The sequence below is a fragment of the Bubalus bubalis genome, chromosome 9, assembly GCF_019923935.1.
Source record: "Bubalus bubalis isolate 160015118507 breed Murrah chromosome 9, NDDB_SH_1, whole genome shotgun sequence".
NCBI lineage: Eukaryota > Metazoa > Chordata > Mammalia > Artiodactyla > Bovidae > Bubalus > Bubalus bubalis.
Window position 1 is genome coordinate 14,278,673 of NC_059165.1, and position 21,765 is coordinate 14,300,437.

Here is a 21,765-nt window from a genome sequence, read left to right on the forward strand (position 1 = left end):
CCCTTATGATTATACGGTGGAAGTGAGAAATAGATTTAAGGGACTAGATCTGATAGACAGAGTGCCTGATGAACTATGGATGGAGGTTCATGACATTGTACAGGAGACAGGGATCCAGACCATCCCCATGGAAAAGAAATGCAAAAAAGCAAAATGGCTGTCTGGGGAGGCCTTACAAATAGCTGTGAAAAGAAGAGAAGCGAAAAGCAAAGGAGAAGAGGAAAGACATAAGCATCTGAATGCAGAGTTCCAAAGAATAGCCAGGAGAGATGAGAAAGTCTTCCTCAGCGATCAATGCAAAGAAATAGAGGAAAACAACAGAATGGGAAAGACTAGAGATCTCTTCAAGAAAATTAGAGATACCAGGGGACATTTCATGCAAAGATGGGCTTGATAAAGGACAGAAATGGTATGGACCTAATAGAAAGTGAAATCAAGTGAAGTCACTCAGTCGAGTCTGACTCTTTGTGACCCCATAGACTGTAACCTACCAGGCTCCTCAGTCCATGGGATTTTCCAGGCATGAACACTGGAGTGGGTTGCCATTTCCTTCTCCAGCAGATCTTTCTGACCCAGGGATTGAACCCAGGTCTCCTGCATTGTAGGCAGACGTTTTAGTGTCTGAGCTATGAGGGAAGCTGGACCTAACAGAAGCAGAAGATATTAAGAAGAGGTGACAAGAATACACAGAAGAACTGTACAAAAAAGAGCTTCATGACCCAGATAATCATGATGGTGTGATCACTCACCTAGAGCCAGACATCCTGCAATGGGAAGTCAAGTGGGCCTTAGAAAGCATCAATACGAACAAAGCTAGTGGAGGTGATAGAATTCCAGTTGAACTATTTCAAATCCTGGAAGATGATGCTGTGAAAGTGCTGCACTCAATATGCCAGCAAATTTGGAAAACTCAGCTGTGGCCACAGGACTGGAAAAGGTCAGTTTTCATTCCAATCCCAAAGAAAGGCAATGCCAAAGAATGCTCAAACTACCGCACAATTGCACTCATCTCACACGCTAATAAAGTAATGCTCAAAATTCTCCAAGCCAGGCTTCAGCAATAGGTGAACCGTGAACTTTCAGATGTTCAAGCTGGTTTTAGAAAAGGCAGAGGAACCAGAGATCAAATTTCCAACATCTGCTGGATCATCGAAAAGCAAGAGAGTTCCTGAAAAACAACTATTTCTGCTTTATTGACTATGCCAAAGCCTTTGACTGTGTGGATCACAATAAACTGTGGAAAATTCTGAAAGAGATGGGAATACCAGACCACCTGACCTGTCTCTTGAGAAACCTATATGCAGGTCAGGAAGCAACAGTTAGAACTGGACATGGAACAACAGACTGGTTCCAAATAGGAAAAGGAGTACGTCAAGGCTGTATATGGTTATCCTGCTTATTTAACTTCTATGCAGAGTACATCATGAGAAACGCGGGGCTGGAAGGAGCACAAGCTGGAATCAAGATTGCAGGGAGAAATCTCAATAACCTCAGATATGCAAATGACACCACCCTTATGGCAGAAAGTGAAGAGGAACTAAAAAGGCTCTTGATGAAAGTGAAAGTGGAGAGTGAAAAAGTTGGCTTAAAGCTCAACATTCAAAAAATGAAGATCATGGCATCTGGTCCCATCACTTTATGGGAAATAGATGGGGAAACAGTGGAAACAGTGTCAGACTTTATTTTTTTGGGCTCCAAAATCACTGCAGATGGTGACTGCAGCCATGAAATTAAAAGATGCTTACTCCTTGGAAGGAAAGTTATGACCAACCTAGATAGCATATTTAAAAGCAGAGACATTACTTTGCAAACAAAGGTCCGTTTAGTCAAGGCTATGGGTTTTCCAGTGGTCAAGAATGGATGTGAGAGTTGGACTGTGAAGAAAGCTGAGCACTGAAGAATTCATGCTTTTGAACTGTGGTGTTGGAGAAGACTCTTGAGAGTCCCTTGGACTGCAAGGAGATCCAACCAGTCCATCCTAAAGGAGATCAGTCCTGAGTGTTTATTGGAAGGACTGATGTTGAAGTTGAAACTCCAATACTTTGGCCACCTGATGCAAAGAACTGACTCATTTAAAAGACCCTGATGCTGGGAGGGATTGGGAGCAGGAGGAGAAGGGGACGACAGAGGATGAGATGGCTGGATGGCATCACCGACTCGATGGACTTGAGATTGAGTGAACTCCGGGGGTTGGTGATGGACAGGGAGGCCTGGTGTGCTTTGGTTCATGGGGTTGCAAAGAGTTGGACACAACTGAGCGAATGAACTGAACTGAACTTATTTTTTACTAAGACAAATTCCATTATTTATTCGTACTTACCTACTTAAAATACTTTAATCTTAATACTCATCAAAGAGGGAATCATTTTCATGGAGTTATTATTTAATAAAAATCCAGCGCCTCACCACCTGCTTTCTGCTTCAATTAATGCACAAAATGTTATCTGAATGTCTGTTTACCTTAAAGACTAAACATATATATATGCATATATTTTAGCCCAACAAAAAAATCTATATCTACTTATTTGCATAAGGTTTCAGCTAAATGGTACCTTTGTGAAATAAACTGTATCCCTGAGGAAACAATCTGGGACTTCTTTCTAGGGTATTGGAATACAAAAGATAAATAGTTTACCTGTAAGGAATTTATGGTTGTCATCTTAATTCCACTCAACTCAGAGGAGATCCAAGTATTAAATATTTAATAACAAGTATGAAAACTCAGTTAAAATGAATATGCATTCCTGGGTCAAATTTTGTCTCTAAGCTCAATGCAGTCACAGATTATATCCTTAAACTCTTAAGTAGATATTTCACAAAGCAGGGAAGGAAAAACTACATATCACTAAAGCAGAGGAATAAGAAAAAAAAAAAAAAGTAGACCTATTATGAGACTTTAAAATTGTTTTCTTATACAATTAGTTTTCTTATAAAAGTAGTATAAACAAGTTACAAGACAATTGGAAATTAAAGAAGGGGAAAAACACATAATTTCATTACCCCTACATATTCATTAGTAGGACTTTGGAATATTTCTTTCCCCTTTTGTTTTTTTCACCATTAGCTCATTTTTTTTTTTTCATGTAGTTGCTAACTTAAGCTTACATTCTGTTTTTTCTTTTCACTTTCACATTATTTGAAATGCATTTTTCTGTGTTGTCACCTCATCTTCCTATTTAGTACATGATCTTTTAAACAATTTATATTAGATAAGACTAATAATGCTAACAGCTACCATTTATTGAGCATTTATTACTGTACTTAGGGCTGTATCTACATTACCTTATGCAACCCTCAAAACAACCTCATATGATAGACACTATTATTACTGGAGTTTTAAAGATTAAAAAAGTTTTGAAGACTAGAAAATTTAGGTTTAAAAAGGTTAAATAGCTTGTCAAAAGTCAAACAATAAGTGAAGAGGTAGTACGTATTGATAGTTGACCTGTTTTAAGCCAAAATTTGTACTCAGAACCTCATTAACCTATCTAGTTGGTAAAGAAATGATGATTGCTTGTCTACTGATACATCAGTAACTGCAGGATTCCTGCTGCTAAATTGAGAGTGCCCATAAATTTATAGGCTAGAAACAGCAGAAAAGACTTCCAGCTATTGGAAAGATCGGCTTTCATATTCTGAGTTGTAAGTATTCTTCATTCTGCCTAGTTTAAAATTTTTAATCTATTTTCTTTGCAATCTTCTCAGAGTTTCTCCTTTGAGCAGACAAACCTCCCTCAACTAACCATAGTCCGCTCCTCAGTTGGTCTCGCATGCATCCAGTCAGAAGTAGGATAGCTCATGATATTCCTGAGACCTTTGGGGTTGGGGGTTAAGCTCCCAGTCCTCTTCCTTTTCTAACTGGGGAATTCTGTTGTACAGAGAAGCTCTGCTTGAGAGATGTTTTGCTGGTTACTTTTACTTAATTTGACCTAAATAAGTATGTGAAAGAAAGTAATATGTCACACTGAATAAAATGAGTGCATTACAGTAGTTCTCAGAATAGGAAAAGTTTACAGAGCATGATACGTCACCTGATCCCCAACTTTCTTCCACCGGTGACCTGGTGACTTGATTTATTCTACCTATTATTCCGTTGATGGCAAGTAGGAAAAAAGAAAGAAAACACTGTATCTTTCCAGAAAAGTCTAAAGAGGAATAAACAGAAGTAGCCAATTCTTCCTTAATTTTTCTACCAATTTCATATTGATTTCCCTGATGTGAGCAAAGTAAGGAATGGCTTGTGCACCAGATTTTAAAATTACAAAGATTATAACCTTTTGTCTAATAGATTATGTCAGTATTTAGTGAAACAGCAAGATTCTAGCATAAACAATTTGAAACTTGAGGTCAAAAGCGTAAATGCCTGGAGGCTACCATAAGGGAGTGAAGCACAACCCCAAGTGTATCATTTAGGACTTGGGTACCGAGGTAAATGCACACCTGGCTTAAAGGAAGATCTGCCCACTGTACCCTCCTCTATGGCTGCCCTGTGGGAACGAAGACCCGCAGTTGCCAAATCTTCTCATTATTTAAGGGATTCCAGAAGTCAGGGTTTTTACATACATTTCTCCACATTTTGAAATGTTGAATTAAATTTTTAAACGTTAGGTGAATAAAAATATTTTATCAGTGGGTAGGCTTTGACTCATGGCCAGTATTTGACCTCCATTCAAATCCATATCATATGAATGATTAGCACTGAACGTTTGATTTGAAATCTAACATATCTGGTTAGGGAGCGGTGATGCCCTGTGAAATCAGTTGAAGTTTTGCATTACCTTACTAGCTGAAACGCATCGTGAATCAGACCTAGTCTGTCCTTTGGCCTGAGAAGTGTGTGGTTCTGATTCAACAACATAATGAGCTCGTCCCATCCTTGTCCCTCATAATGAACGATGTAGTAGCCATTGGAGTCCACGTTGAATTTCACCCAGTCGGTCTTCTCAGATAAATCCACAGTATCTAGGAGGAGAAAATTGGTATGGGTATTTCCTCATCAAAGAACACATCATGAATATCTCCAGAAGTATTCTTCTTCATATCATTAGTAATAAATCAACAGGAGGACAAAGTTCTGGAAGACTCATGATGATATTTATTTTCATAGTCTGCTGGATGGCTTATTTTGGGAATGGTGATTTTATTAAATTAATAAATAAACTAATTCCTAGGAAATGGGCTGATGAATGTGTTCTCGAAAGCAGCCTATGCGGATCTAAAAGGCATTTCTGGTAGCCTTGTCTCACGGTTTGGTTGCTGCATGTTGAAATATGTATATGTAAGTAGGTGATCCATTTGTCCAGTTCTTATCTGGGGCAAAATAAGGACTGCAGGTTGAACGTGAGATTATGAGGGAAACATTTTAAAATTTCAGTGACGTGTTTAAAGGAGAAGTTAAAATTATATTATTTTTAATATTTCAGACATTGTAGTAGGTGGTAAAATAACATTACTATATACTCTCAAAAACTCTTGAGGCTTAGTCCTCATTCAAAATAAATGAGAAAATTGAAGCTCAGGAGTTAAAAAATTTTCTTAAGGCCATACATCCTTCCAGTAGGTGACAGAATCAGGATTTGAATCCAGGGCCAATCAGTTCTAAAGTGAACACCTTTTCCCACTGAATCAGTAGGCATTAAAAGACATAAGATCAGACATCATCAATTCTTGAAACCCTTCTCTAAGTGCTAAAAACACAAGAGAACTTTCTCCTGAATTAAAAACCCAGACTTTTTAGCTTAAAGGTTCTTTTAGTAACACATAGGTATAGATATGACTGAGCGATTTCCCTTTCACTTTTCACTTTCATGCATTGGAGAAGGAAATGGCAACCCACTCCAGTGTTCTTGCCTGGAGAATCCCAGGGACGGGGGCACCTGGTGGGCTGCCATCTCTGGGGTCGCACAGAGTCGGACACGACTGAAGCGACTTAGCAGCAGCAGCAGCAGCAACTGTCCTCCCTATAGCTCAGAACACATTTCATTTCAGAATTAAAAGGTTTTTTGGCTAATTAGTTCATTTTACCTGTCTTCAGTTTCAGAATGTGTCTGTGAATCACATGAGAGGAACTCGTGGAGTAGGTCACTGGGATATGCCAAAGGTACCTACATTTGAAAGTAAAGACTGTTACAGATGAAATCAATGGCCATTTCAATGTCCACATTGTCAGATTCAGAGAGGCTATAAAAGACACCTAATCGCCCGTCCTTCACACTATCATTGGCCTTATAAATTTTACAGGCTAAGACTAATGGTTCCTTGGGCGTGCAAAAATTCTTTAATGATTATGAAGGAGCAGTAATATATACCTAGTTGAACTCTGTCACAATTACCTGTGACATTTACAGTCTAAATTTTATACCACCACAATTCCTGCTGATTGTTTTCTTCTAAGTAAAAGAAAAAAAAATCTTCCTTTCACATTTCCAAAAATTCTCACAGTCTGATATTAATTTAAATAACTAAATCAAAGCTGTAGAAAAAAACCCCAAAAGGTAAAGATCTTACTCTAGCGTGATTCTTCCACTTATCTTTTTGTTCAGTGAAGCTATCCGCATTCAACCCCCGCCTGCTAAGTGGTCAGCAAGCAGCAATAAGCCAGGAGCTGCTCGTTGGCCAAGTGCAGAGAGCAGAGAAGCAGAACGGATTGAAGGAAAAGGCCTCAGTTACTGTGGAAGGGCCTTCCTATGGTAAATAACTGAAATTAGCTATTTTTCCCTGACTAATTTCTAGCTGCCTCTAGAGCTCATTTCCTCTAACATAGTAAGCCATATTAGCTATAGTAATCCTATAAAATCAGATGCTTGAAAATACCAATAGGTATAAAACAGAAAGAATAGTAACTGAGGATATGCCCATTAGTCCTCAGAAAAACCTAAACTAGTAAAAGAGACAACAGACACAGACTCGATTTAATAAAAGGTCAGAAGAAATAATCTACCTGCCAACCCAGAGTACCAATAATCAACAAAGCAGTTGAAATATTTACACAAAAAGGTAAAAGGAGACACACAGATATCACTAAGATGTAATGGATCAAGATTCATGGATAGATTTTGGCTCTAGAAGGACAGAGATTTTCCCGGATAAACCCACCTGGGAGTAAAGAGAGAAAGAGTAGCAATTCATAAGTTTGGATAAGCATGGATCAGAGGGCAATAGTTTTATAAGAGAAATCCAAATCCTGCTTCATATAGATACTTGTTATTCTGAGCCATTCACACTATTGAACTCTCTCGTGACATTTTGATAAGTTGCAGAATTGTGAGTCCTGCTTTCCCAATAATAAATCAAACATTAAATTTTCCAGCCTGTGTTGCCAAGCTTCAAATTGTTTAAGCTCTCTGAGGTTTGGACTTCAAAAGGGCATACAGAGAAATGGATGGATGTGTTCATAGTTAAATGGCATAAGGGCTGCTGTTGGATGGAAATAGACATCTGATGAGATCAAAATGGAAAATGTTACATTCTATGTGTTAAAGGCCTTGAGTTTGCTTCTGATTCTCAAAAAAAATTCTAAAACTGTTTTTAGACAGCTAGATTTTAGAAAAAGTAATAATCATAAAAGCCAGCACTGATTCACTTGGATTATTTCTTTTCAAATTAATCTCATTCATCTTATTGAATGAGATCAGAGGAAGGTGGACAGTGTTGTATTTCTTGATTTTAGTAAAACCTTTACCAAGTTTTCTTAGGACAGGCTTGTGAGCAAGATGACCGAGTGGGTAATTGGATTTGCTTTTATTGTTACCAAGAACATTCATGTTTTAAGACATTACATTTATAGTCTCTTACTAAAAAATAAAAGGGAGCTGAAGGTCTTATCTAATTTAACACGTGTGTGTGTGTGTGTGTGTGTGCTCAGTCATGTCTGACTTTTTGCGACCCCATGGACTATAGCTTGCCAGGCTCTTCTGTCCATGAAATTTTCCAGATAAGAATACCAGAGCGAGTTGCCATTTCCTACTCCAGGGGATCTTCCGGATCCAGGGATCAAACCTGCATCTCTTGCATTGGCAGGCAGATTCTTTACCACTGCACCACCTGGGAAGCCCATGACTTAACACACAGGAAATGCCTTTTCTGATAAGATGTATAGCTGTCATACATCTTATCTTCCTAGGTATGGGTCAGTCTCATAACTTGAAGTGAAGTCGCTCAGTCATGTCCAACTCTTTGTGACCCCATGGACTGTAGCCTACAGGATCCTCTGTCCATGGGATTTTCCAGGCAAGAATACTGGAGTGGGTTGCCATTTTCTTCTCCAGGAGATCTTCCCAACCCAGGTATTGAACCTGGGTCTCCCGCACTGTAGGCAGACGCTTTACCATCTGAGCCAGCAGGGAAGTCTAGTCTACTGTCTCATAACTTATTAGTGCCCAGTACTCTTGCCTGGAAAATTCCATGGACAGAGAAGCCTGGAGGGCTACAGTCCATGGGATCACTAAGAGTTGGACACAACTGAGCAATTGAGCACACACAGCATAAAGAAGGCTAGTAGACAGTCAGGGAATATTATGTTAGAAATATAACTTCTGCATCAGAACTGAGGTCCTAAGGGTGGCCACAGGATTAGCAAGAATATGCTGCTCACCAACTCAGTCTGGGTCACCTGAAGCTCTTTAAGGCTGCTATTGAGGCTAGTTTAGCCTATTAAGTCCTGTGTAGAAATAGCATCGGAGAAGGCAATGGCACCCCACTCCAGCACTCTTGCCTGGAAAATCCCATGGACAGAGGAGCCCCGTGGGCTGCAGTCCATGGGGTCACTAAGAGTCGGACACAACTGAGCGACTTCACTTTCACTTCTCACTTTCATGCATTGGAGAGGGAAATGGCAGCCCACTCCAGTGTTCTTGCCTGGAGAATCCCAGGGATGGGGGAGCCTGGTGGGCTGCCGTCTATGGGGTCTCACAGAGTTGGACACGACTGAAGTGACTTAGCAGCAGCAGCAGCAGCAGAAATAGCATCCCATAAAATTGCCAGAGAAGCTGAAAGAAAGCTAATGCAGTTGTCAGTAAACTGAGATGAGGTAAACTAGACCGACGGGAAAAAAAAGCAACCACCTTTCCTGCAGAGTCCCCCATTCGGGGTCCTCTTTGAAAACCCCAGACAAGAAGCGCTCCTGCTGCAGTCTGAGGGAACGCCCTTCTCGTTTAACCACCACGAGGGGGATGCCTTTCTGCAGAGTCCATGTGGCCATCATCTCCTTGAGCTCTACATTTTCCCGCAGAAATGCAAGCTGAAACGACAAGTGACTTTGGTAACCAGAGGCACAGGAGAGAAACCAGAGAGAGATCAGATACTTTAGACCTCCTCGGATGCTAGGGACATGGCTTGGGCAGGAAGAGCAGACTCCAACTGCAGTCTCCCAGCGGGGCCGTGTAGAACCTGGGCTGGACCTGCCCCTTCCCTCCCCATCCATGGGTACTCCTGGAAAGTTGCCTGAAGGAGGGACATGTCTGGGAGCCTGAGGGTCAATACAGGGCAAGAAAGGCCAAGAGGAAGGGCTTGAGACTGGGGCCCCTCTCTGCTCCCTTTCAAAACAGAAGAAAAAAAGGACCCACCAAAACAAAACAAAAACTCCCCTCCATTTCTTTAACGATGAAATCCAGAGGTTTAGGAAGAAATGTCTCTTTTAAAAATTCCAATAGAACAGTATTATATCAATAGAGGTATATGGAGTGGAGGACAAAACCTCTAGCTTTTTATTAACAGCGTCTAGTACAGGTTTCTGATCACTGCATGATGCTGAATCTTCCTTTAAAACCATACTTGACGGGATTATCGTGACGCTTTTTAAAAAGTTTGCCTTTTCTTTTTTTTTTTTCCATGATGACTGTTTTTTTTTTTTTTTCTCTCTCCTAAAATGTTCCAATAACTTCCCAGAAGTAAACAAAAAGGGCCTCAAGAACGCCATTCATACTATTTCCAAACCTAACATATTTGGTTTGGCATTTTGCAGAGCCCTGAGGATAGTGCAGCAATAACCACTCAGAGGAATTTTGAGCTGAGATATTTTTAGCCATTGGTGGGATTGTGGGAAAGCTGAATTATAACAACAAAAATACAGTAGTAAGAGCACCACCCTCCCCTTAATGGCCTCAGCATTCCTTCTTCAGTCAACTTTGTTTCAAGGAAAATTGTGGAGTTTTTTCTTCTCTCCAGTTATTTAAAGGGGCAGCTGGACAACTTTACAGACTCACTCCAGGTCTGGAGATGAGCCAAATCTCTTCCACCCTCCAAGTCTCTTTCTACTTACTGTGCTGCTTGTCTTCTTGGAATCAGAATAACAAAATCCACCCGATGTGGAATCACCTTCTAAACAATTCTACAAAACAAAAATAAAAGAGCGCTGCCATTTGGCCTCTGAGAGTTGGCTTAAAATGAACATTTGACATGAGTGCAAACATTGTTAGCTTAAATGGACGAAAATGTAATTCATCTAGACATGATAATGAGCATAGCAATTCATTAAAAAGCATAAAAGTTACTCTTTTAAATATTTAATTGATATTATGTGACACCGTGCTGAGTTAGGTATTTGGGGAAATTTATCATTTTTGTGCCACCATTTCGTTTGACATCAGAAGGGGGTCAACTAAGAATTTAGGACCTTTAGGGGAAGGTTAGATGGGAGACTTCTACAGTAACTGTGATGTCATTGAGAGAATGAATACTAGACTGAGTCAGAAGACAGATTTTAAGTAACGACTCCATCACTCACTTGTATAACATCTTGAACGAATCTCTCCATTAGCATTAGTTTTTCCATTTAAAAAATGGGAAAACCCATTGAAAAAAATGGGTTAAGATTGCCTACGTCACCTTCTTGAGATGGTAATAAGCACAATGTGACAAAAATTAATATAGGATTGTTCATAGACCTGTAATTCTTGGCCAAATCTCTCCTTTAATCCCCTTTCCACTCACTAACCACACAAAAGATGGATTCTTCCTCTTTGGGAAAAAAAAAAGGCTCAGGCAAGGTCTACACACACACACACACACACACACACACACACACAAGTACACATCCTTGGAAAGGAGGAGGGAAGGAAAAGGATGGGAGGGAAAAGCAATGTTCTTGTTGAGAACCTGGGAGGGAACCAGGACGAGATCATCTGGATCACCTGCAGGAGGTGATGGAGAAAGAGCATTTTCTTGAGACTTTTTTGAAAATTTACTTTTGTATTTTGGCTGCCCTGGGTCTGCACTGCTGTGCGGGCTTTTCCCTGGCTGCAGTGAACAGGGGCTACTCTGGAGTTGCAGTGGGTGGGCTTCTTGCCGCGGTGGCTTCTCTTGCTTCAAGACACAGGCTCTAGGGACTTGGGCTTCAGTGGTTGCAGCTCCCTGGCTCGAGAGCGCACACTCAGTAGTTGTGGTATGTGGGCTTAGTTGCTCCGCAGCTTATGGGATCTTCCCGAATCAGGGATCAACGCTGTGTCTCCTGCATTGGCAGGTGTATTCTTTACCATTGAGCATCAGGGAAACCCCAAGAAAGAAACTTTTTTATAAGTATTACAAAGGATGGTGTATTTGATCCCTTTTAGGGTTTTTGAGAAATGTCAGTAAAAGTTTTGAGCTGCTGTGAAATTTTAATTACTTGCATTTGCTTCTTTGACCACAAAATCACAATAAGTTAAACCTTAAGGATCCAGACTTAATAAGGGTGCAGAAAAATCAAATAAGATAATGTGCATGAATTTTTTTAAACTATGACGTGCTATACAAATATTGAATAATATTATTATCACCCCTGGGACAAAAGTGCTTACAAAGAATAGAGGACCTCTTTTGTGTACAAAGGGCTTCCCTTGTGGCTCAGCTGGTAAAGAATCCACCTGCAATGTGGGAGACCTAGGTTTGATCCCTGGGTTGGGAAGATCCCCTGGAGAAGGGAAAGGCTACCCACTCCAGTGTTCTGGCCTGGAGAATTCCATCAACTGTATAATCCATGGGGTCGCAAAGAGTCGGACACGACTAAGCGACTTTCACTTTCAGTTCACTTTGTGTAGAAATACCCTAGGGTATTTATTTCTACTTGCAGGCACAAGCCCTGTCAGTTTATTATTTCCATAAAAAAGTACTGTCCTTGCATTTGGAAATCTAGAAATATTTGAATAATTATTAGAATCATCTGAGTTGACTGCAAGTTTTCTCTTATCTACTATCCTACAGGAATCTCAATGACAAAGAGACCGTATATTCCTCAATCAAACGTTAACCGTCTCTTAACCATGATTATAGGGACAATAGACTACTAGGGGCCTGACATGATTCTTTCTCTTAAGCAGATTTTGTTTATTATTATCACTGTTATCATTAAATCAATGGAAACCAATAAAAGAGAACGTCACTTGCTGGAGCAGATTCACGAGTGCCCTTCTAGGTATTCAGCAGAAAGGCAATGAGTGCTGGAGCTGGCTATGAGAAGGAGATGACCCCTCAGCTAGATCTCAAAGGATGGACAGCACCTGAGTTGCTGAAAAGAAGGAAGAACACTTCAGGCAGCAAGTGCACCAGAAACAAAGGCGTGATGACAGGGATGAGCAGGATTTCCTGCGTGAGGGAGAAGGTGGGTCTCACTCAACCGAATACGGGCTGGGACATAAAGCTGAACAAGTAGCGTTTAAACTTAAGTTTGGGAAGAGAAAATTAGGAGTTACATGAAGGAATTACAAAGTCATGAAAGGTTTGGAAACAGAAGACAAAATGTAGGGTGAACCAGAAGAGGGAAACCAAAGAGAACAAGGTCAAATACTGAACCCCAGGGGCTAAGCTAGTGTAGCATCTTGGTTTAGCAAGGTGCCAGAGGAAATAGACAGGTGCTACCTGCTTAACCCTGGCAGTGTGGCAAGTGCAATAAACATCTGTTGCCTGACAATATATCTATTTATGCTGCTGCTGCTGCTGCTAAGTCGCTTCAGTCATGTCAGAGTCTGTGCAACCCCATAGACGGCAGCCCACCAGGCTCCCCTGTTCCTGGGATTCTCTAGGTAAGAACGCTGAAGTGGGTTGCCATTTCCTTCTCCAATGCATGAAAGTGAAAAGTCAAAGTGAAGTCACTCAGTCGTGTCCGACTCTTTGGACCCCATGGACTGCAGCCCACCAGGATCCTTATAAGCCTTCATAATTAGCTTGTCACTGTTTAGGCTTACCAGGAGTCTCCTGTAACTTAACCGATGACTTACATTTGACAGACTGTGCCACAAATCATCATTCTTCGCATTTCTATAGGTGAACTTCTTTAAGTAGTGAATAATTCCTTTCCTGAATGTCTCCTCACTCAGAAAATCCTTGAGCATATTCAAAATACAAGCTCCCTAAATAAAAACACAAAGAAAAAGAAGGTAAAGGGTAGCATATGTTTTTAAAGGAAGCTTACATGCCGTGGAACATGTGTAATTTCTGATAAATGAACCGTAAATAAAACAAAAAGTGACACAGAAGTAACCTGGCACCAAGAACTTCAACTCTTGATGTACCGGCCTCATTATATTCCTCCCAGGGCAGAGCATTTACCACCTGGTCCACAGCATCTCCTACCTTGTTGTACGAAACAGCATCAAACATTTCCTTTATTTGAGTAGCAGTTTTTGCTTGATTGGAGATAGGATGGGATGAATTTAATGAATCTCTTTTAATTACTTCAAAACACGTGTTCGAAAAACTGTCATCCTAAACGGGAGAGAACATTTGTTTTTTTCAATTGCCATTTGACACTCAAAGCAATAGCAAAGATGCTAGGTTTAGTAAGATATTCTCAGAAGTAAGTATTTAAACAATATTTCTTACAAAATGTTTCTTTCCCCTTATATAGTCCCCTTTCACCAATTCTCTGTTTTGTTAAAGGTATAAATGTGATATTTCCTCAGACACTACCTGAATGTTTACCACGAGCAAGGCCCTTGGAAACAGAAATAAAACAAAGGTTCCCATTTAGTGAGCATGTGCTATGTGTCAGGCTCTTATATGCCTCAGCTGCAGTCCTTTCAACACTCTGCAAGGAAGAGCCATTGTACACATTTTACAAGTGAGAATGCATGACGCTTTTGGATTAAACCACAGACTCGGCACATAGCAAAAAAAAAAAAAAAGACACTGACTTTGAATCCACGTCTGTCTGTAACTGTACTGGACCAAATATTTACCCCAAAGAGCTAATTATCCATTACTAGTTAGCACTACCTTTTTATGTGCTGTTCAGACCCTCTTCGTGCTTGCTAAGTGGCTTCAGTCATGTCGGACACTTTTCGACCCTGTGAACTGTAGCCCACCAGGTTCCCCTGTCCATGGGATTCTCCAGGCAAGAATACTGCAGTGGGTTGCCATTCCTTTCTCCAGGGAGAATCCAACCCTGGTCTCCTGCATTGCAGGCAGATTCTTTACCATTTAAGCCATCAGGGAAGCACCATCTTAGAATTCATTATGTTAACAGACATATTGCTTATAGACTCTTGGATAAATATAGAATAATGCCTTAAATTTTCTTTTTGGCAATTTGGAGTATTTTGAAGCCAGACAGCCTCCAGATCTGTGAGAAAATACACTGGCTTAAGCCACCCAGTCTGTGGAATTTTGTCATGGCAGCCCTAGCAAACCAATACAATCTGTTTATACAAAAGAAAATACCAGAGATTCAAAAATGCAATGCTGTGTTCTCTTTGGCATTTTCTAAAAATTATAATAGTAAGTTAATGATTTCTTAGGACGTATAGTATGAGATACAAAGTCGTGACTTACAAACTGTAGCTCTGGATATGTGATGTTGAGAGAGATAAGTTCCATGTATCTTGCAAAACCTTCCTTGAGCCAAATATCATTCCACCATTCCATTGTAACCAGGTTTCCAAACCACTGGGAGGTAAAAACTCAATGTTAAACAAATATAAACAATTATTAACTGTAGCAAAAAAAATTCGATGGGTGGTAACTTCTTTTTTAGTAGTTGAGGCCTCTGTCTTTGCTACCCCTTTCTCTCTGCACAGCATCTTTCTACTGGTTTCCCTGCCTTCTCCCCTCACCACCACATTTTTGCTTGTTTCGATTATGTCTATTGTGTCCACATTGCCTCCAATGCCCTACCTTCCATTATATCCTCCTTATATTTCCTAGATATTAGACTTAATATTAAGGAAGAGAATGAGACATTTTATTTTAAACATTTTGCACAATAAGTATAATTTCACCTTGTCACTGACTCACAGTGAGGGTCTAAGGAGAAATATAAGCCAGAATATTCTTGATGAAGTCATCTTTATGTATTAAGTAGCAGGTACTTAAAAGGATAAGAATTCATTTAGGACTTTCAGATTGTTACATAATATTACTAATGAGCAAATGTCGTTGTTGACCTCTGTCCCAGTTTACTTCTAGGGATCAATTTGGCCACTAATGAGAATAAAAGTCTGAGATTTTAAATATATATAAATAAAGAATGCAAAAAGATAAGCTAAATAGAAATTTACCCTTGACCTATATTTGATCTGTAACACATTTTAAATATTATTATTTTTTATATATTATTATATTTTACCTATTTGGCCTTTGTTGTTTTAATGTGCCTCTAGTTTATCTATTTTAAGAGTGCAGTCTCCAGATGGATTGGAAGCTTAAATAACAAGATTTTAAGATTCAAAAGAGCCTTGTTATAGAACAGAAGTCACTAGATCCATAGCTTCTAGAAACTGCTCAAGCTCTATACTTTTCTTACAGCTTTCAGATCATATTGCAAATGCACGCCAATCTTCTGAAGGACATCTGTGAGAAGGAATGGTGGGTGTTTCCTCAATTTGAGAAGTGATGAACACAAGAAGTTCAAGCTGGTTATGGTCATTTCACCAGTCAGGAAGAGTATTTTATTAATTCATTCAGTCAGTGAATATCTGTTGAGAATCTACTATGTTCCTGGCACTATGCCATGGAAAAATCTCTTATTTTTAACTTTACCCTTTATCATTACCGTAGTAATAAGAGGGTTATTATTATTTTTTTAAGTAGCAAACAAAGGACCTTGTTATATAGGACAAATACAAAGATGTATGTAATAGTTGCTGCTGCTGCTAAGTCGTTTCAGTCGTGTCCAACTCTGTGCGACCCCATAGACGGGAGCCCACCAGGCTCCCCCATCCCTGGGATTCTCCAGGCAAGAACACTGGAGTGGATTGCCATTTCCTTCTCCAATGCATGAAAGTGAAAAGTGAAAGGGAAGTCGCTCAGTCGTGTCCGACTCTTAGCGACCCCATGCACTGCAGCCTACCAGGCTCCTCTGTCCATGGGATTTTCCAGGCAAGAGTACTGGAGTGGGGTGCCATTGCCTTCTCCGGTATGTAATGGTGCCACTACCTTAATACAGATGGTGGAGGTCAACCAGTAGAGATATACATGCAATAAAATGTTATTGGCACTATGATTTATATCTGCACAAGAGGCAGAGGGGATTCCAGAAGGAAAAAATCAGTTTCGCTGAGAGAGTATGTAGGGTAACTGGGAAATGCTTCACTTCCTGAGTCTTACAAGTGGTCCTCAGGAATGTTGGAAGCAGGGTGTGCTCTAAGCAGATCAGGTAGCAGGAACAAGAGCACAGAGAGATACGACCTGGGCCTGTCGAGGTAATGGCAGGTCATCTGGGATGGCTAACGCTGAAGGTGTCATTCAGAGAAGAGACCGGAGAGGTGGCGGGGAGCTGGGTTATCTGGGCCTTATGTGACACACTGCGGATCCTTGACTAACCCAGCATTGAGAGTCTTTGCCAGGGCTTTATGCGGAGGACTGGCATGGCCAGATGGAGATTAATGGGAAGACAAAATAGTCAAGGCAGAAACTCCAGTGCTGCTTCAGCCCTGGACTCTGCGTCTTCATGAAAGAGAAGCTTTCAAAGGAAGGCCTTAAGGCAGCATGGAGCCTCAAAAGGAGAGTTCTCTGCTTATTTCCCTATGAACACTGGGTAGAAAATTAGGGACCCCCAGACTCAATTAAGTGCTTGTGCCTTAGAGCTTTCAGTGACTAATAATCCAATCCCCTAAGATGAGCTGGTGGGTAGATGCTAAGCCAGAGGAAGCTGTTCATATGCTCTCAAAGTACAGCACTGAGCATGGCTCCAAGTTCTTCGTCTGCTGCTTAAAACAAACAAACAACCCCTCTTATTACTATGGTCATGATAAAGGGTAAAGTTAAAAATTAAAAAATAAGAGATGTTACCAGTTTCTACAATTGAATGATATGTGCCTATATGGTGAAAGAGAATTTCCGGTGTCTTTAATAATTCACTGCATAACAGGGAACTTGCAGAAATAAAACAGAATGAAAAAAAGTCTCTGGTATCTGAAGAGCTGATTTTACTGTTTCATAATTATATGTAATGCCGGGTTGATAGACAGGCCTTGGAAATCTTATTCTGTAAGAAATGGTGGCGGTGGTGGGCACTCTCACTGCTGTGACTGGCTAACACTTACTGAGAACCTGGTGTGTGACAGACACAGACACTTATCTGTAACCCTCACAACAGATTCAAGAAGCAGGAGCTATTATGAACTTAATTTTATAGATGAGGACACTGAAGTTTAGAGAGCTAGGTAGTGCGTCCGGGGTCAGTAGCCTGGGAGTACATGGACTTGAAATACTTCATTATGGCCAAATAATCACAAACTCTAATTGAAGGGAGCTTGATTTTGTCCTAGACTGGAATGCCACTGTACTAGAGGGTGTATGGGGAAATAATAAAAATCTCTATTTGTAGGGGTTTCTAGTACTGTGCTCTAGGTACCTGTATGATCTTTACCCTCATTTACTAAAAGACATTTGGAGGCTTTGTGCCTTGAAAGGTTTTAGAGGACATAGTGGCCAGTTCTCCTGTGATAAATTTCTTGTATGAGACCCATAGTCTAGAGATTCAACATTCTGCTACTTGACATATAGTGTTTGGTTTGAGGATCCCTAAGGTCCCCCCTGGAAATAAAATGACATGATTTTACATTTTTGGGGGAGGAGTGGGGGTGCTCTGCATAATGCTCTTTGGAACCCACACTAAGAGAATGCCATGAGAGCCAGGTACCTGGTGTGCTAGTTCATGTGCTATGACCTCGGTGACCCATAGTTTATCAGAAGTAGAAGAGGTCTTGGGGTCAAAGAGCAGCGACGTCTCTCTGTACGTGATGAGGCCCCAGTTTTCCATGGCTCCACTTGCAAAGTCAGGAATGGCAACGAGATCTGAGAAATAAGAACAACCATACTTAATCATTACGGCTCCTACACCAGAAGTGGGATTTGCTTCCTTCTTAACTATGCTATGATCCTTTCAGTATATATAAGCAGACATTCTGAAAACACTGAGTATCTTTTTTTCTTAACACTGATGTGGTGTCTTGTAGTTGTGAAGAATAATCAGTATCCATCATCAAGCAGAATAAAGTTTATTAGTAAAGTTTTATTTCTAGGTGAAGTAGCCTAGTGACATAATCATTGTTTCCTAATACTAAACTGAAATTACCTTAGGTGCATTACTACTGAAAAAATCATTCATTTTAAAACATTCATATTGTATTTTATATTAGTATTACAGAAAGACTTTAAAAATATAAGGTATCAAATGATCTCTAAAACATTTGGCTTCAACAAAACATATAATGAACTTATTTCTATAAAAAAAAAGAGAAAATAAGGGATTTTTAAATTTCAGGAAAACACCATTTAGAAGCATCTCTATAGTCAATATTTCAAGCACATATAACCTCTTAAGTGTCCTTCTAAGGCAGTAAAGGGAAAAAACTGTAGGCATCAATTCTTTCTGACCTCAATTTCCTTTTTACTGTTAATATTTCCTCTACTTCTTGACAAAATTTTAGAGAAAAAATGTAAAATTTAATCATCTTTTAGCACCTCAGGTATAATGTATATTCAGTTCAGTTCAGTTCAGTTGCTCAGTCATATCCAATTCTTTGAGACCACATGGACTGCCGCAGACCAGGCTTCCATGTCCATCACTGACTCCTGGAGCTTAATTAATATATACCAATTTATATCATGTCTGTGTGAGAATATATATATATATATATATATCCTTTGTCGATGAATTCATATTGATTAGAAAACTTCTGGCTAATATTTAATCTTAGACTTCTTTTTATTCTGCCAGATCATATCGGGAAAAAAACTGTTCTTTGGTTGAAAAGCCAGGTAATTAAAAAAAATAATAATAATTTGAAATAAATCAAGTCACTTGGCTTGAAATTTCACTGTCTGGAATTCAGTTCAGTTCAGTTCAGTCACTCAGTCGTGTCCAACTCTTTGTGACCCCATGAATCGCAGCACACCAGGCCTCCCTGTCCATCGCCATCTCTTGGAGTTCACTCAAACTCACGTCCATCGAGTCGGTGATGCCATCCAGCCATCTCATCCTCTGTCGTCCCCTTTTCCTCCTGCCCCCAATCCCTGCCAGCACCAGGGTCTTTTCCAATGAGTCAACTCTTCGCATGAGGTGGCCAGAGTACTGGAGTTTCAGCTTTAGCATCATTCCTTCCAAAGAAATCCCAGGGCTGATCTCCTTCAGAATGGACTGGTTGGATCTCCTTGCAGTCCAAGGGCCTCTCAAGAGTCTTCTCCAACACCACAGTTCAAAAGCATCAATTTTTCAGTGCTCAGCTTTCTTCACCGTCCAACTCTCACATCCATACATGACCACTGGAAAAACCATAGCCTTGACTAGATGGACCTTGTTGGCAAAGTAATGTCTCTGCTTTTAAATATGCTATCTAGGTTGGTCATAACTTTTCTTCCAAGGAGTAAGCGTCTTTTAATTTCATGGCTGCAATCACCATCTGCAGTGATTTTGGAGCCCCCAAAAATAAAGTCTGACACTGTTTCCCCTGTTTCCCCATCTATTCCCTGTGAAGTGATGATACCAGATGCCATGATCTTCGTTTTCTGAATTAGTATTGCTTAATTCTAGTGGATAAAAGCAAATGTGTATAATGCAATCAAAAAGTAAACTAGCACTAATCAAGATTAGTATTCATTAGCACTTCAAATATGGGAATTATTCTTTTTCTAAATTTCATCAATGATTTTATATTTGTTATATTATTTCCCAAAGCCATTAGAAATGCTTATATCTGCTCTACTTTTTCTTTTTTTATTTTTTATTGAAGGAAAATTGCTTTACAGAATTTTGCTGTTTTCTGTCAAACTTCAACATGAATCAGCCATAGGTATACATGTATCCCCTCCCTCTTGAACCTCCCTCCCCTCTCCCTCCCCATCCCACCCCTCTAGGTTGATGCAGAGGCCCTGTTAGAGTTTCCTGAGACATATGACAAATTCCTGTTGGTTATCTATTTTACATATGGTAATATAAGTTCCCATGTTACTCTTTTCATACCTCTCACCCTCTCATCCCCTCTCCCCATGTCCATAAGTCTTTTCTCTATGTCTGTTTCTCCATTGTTGCCCTGTAAATAAGTTCTTCAGTACCATTTTTCTAGATTCCATATAAATGTGTTAGAATATGGTATATATCTTTCTCTTTCTGACTCACTTCATTCTGTATAATAGGTTCCAGGTTCATCCACCTCATTAGAACTGACTCAAATGTGTTCCATTTTATGGCTGAGTAATATTTCATTGTGTATATGTACCACAACTTCTTTATCCATTCATCTGTCGATGGACGTCCAGGTTGCTTCCGTGTTCTATTATTATAAATAGTGCTGCAATGAACAATGGAATACATGTGTCTTTTTCAATTTTCGTTTCCTCAGGGTATATGCCTAGGAGTGGGATTGCTGGGTCATATGGTGGTTTTATTCCTAGTTTTTTAAGGAATCACCATACTGTCTTCCACAGTGGCTGTATCAATTTACATTCCCACCAACAGTGAGAGAGTGTTCCCCTTTCTTCACACCCTTTCCAGCATTAATTGTTTGTAGACTTTTTGATGAGGGCCATTCTGACCGGTATGAGGTGATATCTCATTGTGGTTTTGATTTGCATTTCTCTAATAATGAGTGATGTTGAGCATCTTTTCATGTGTTTGTTAGCCATCTGTATGTCTTCCTTGGAGAAATGTCTGTTTAGGTCTTTTCCCCACTTTTTGATTGGGTTGTTTGTTTTTCTGGTTTTGAGTTGTATGAGCTGCTTGTATGTGTTGGAAATTAATCCTTTGTCAGTTGTTTCATTTGCTACTATTTTCCCCCATTCTGAGGGTTTTCTTTTTACCTTGCTTATAGTTTCATTTGCTGTGCAAAAGCTTTTAAGTTTAATCAGGTCCCACTTGTTTTTTTTCCCCATTTTTGTTTTTATTTCCCACTTTTGTTTTTATTTCCATTACTCTAGGAGGTGGGTCATAGAGGATCTTGCTTTGATTTATGTCATCGAGTGTTCTGACTATGTTTTCCTCTAAGAGTTTTATAGTTTCTGGTCTTACACTTAGGTCTTTAATGCATTTTGAGTTTATCTTTGTGTATGGTGTTAGGAGTGTTCTAATTTCATTCTTTTACATGTAGCTGTCCAGTTTCCCAGCACCATTTATTGAAGAGGCTGTTTTTCCTCCGTTGTATATTCTTACCTCCTTTGTCAAAAATAAGGTACCCATAGGTGCATGGGTTTATTTCTGGGCTTCCTATCTTGTTCCATTGGTCTATATTTCTGTCTTTGTGCCAGTACCATACTGTCTTGATGACTGTAGCTTTGTAGTATAACCTGAAGTCAGGAAGCTTGATTCTTCCAGCTCCATTCTTCTTTCTCAAGACTGCTTTGGCTATTGGGGGGTCT

The 21,765-nt window shown here is 39.9% G+C and overlaps 1 protein-coding gene across 2 annotated transcripts in view; it reads right to left on the minus strand.

The window, feature by feature from the left end:
• The window catches only part of ERAP2 (endoplasmic reticulum aminopeptidase 2), a 50,222-nt gene that overhangs the window by 11,563 nt on the left and 16,894 nt on the right, over positions 1-21,765 (minus strand). For both annotated transcript variants that reach the window (XM_006064450.4, XM_006064451.4), the window contains exons 6-13: positions 18,053-18,207; positions 14,743-14,856; positions 13,546-13,677; positions 13,191-13,322; positions 10,259-10,327; positions 9,063-9,238; positions 6,025-6,104; positions 4,779-4,962 (exon numbers count right to left, since the gene is read on the minus strand). In XM_006064450.4, coding sequence (XP_006064512.2) covers positions 4,779-4,962; positions 6,025-6,104; positions 9,063-9,238; positions 10,259-10,327; positions 13,191-13,322; positions 13,546-13,677; positions 14,743-14,856; positions 18,053-18,207 — 1,042 coding nt within the window. The remainder of the gene's footprint in view (positions 1-4,778; positions 4,963-6,024; positions 6,105-9,062; positions 9,239-10,258; positions 10,328-13,190; positions 13,323-13,545; positions 13,678-14,742; positions 14,857-18,052; positions 18,208-21,765) is intronic.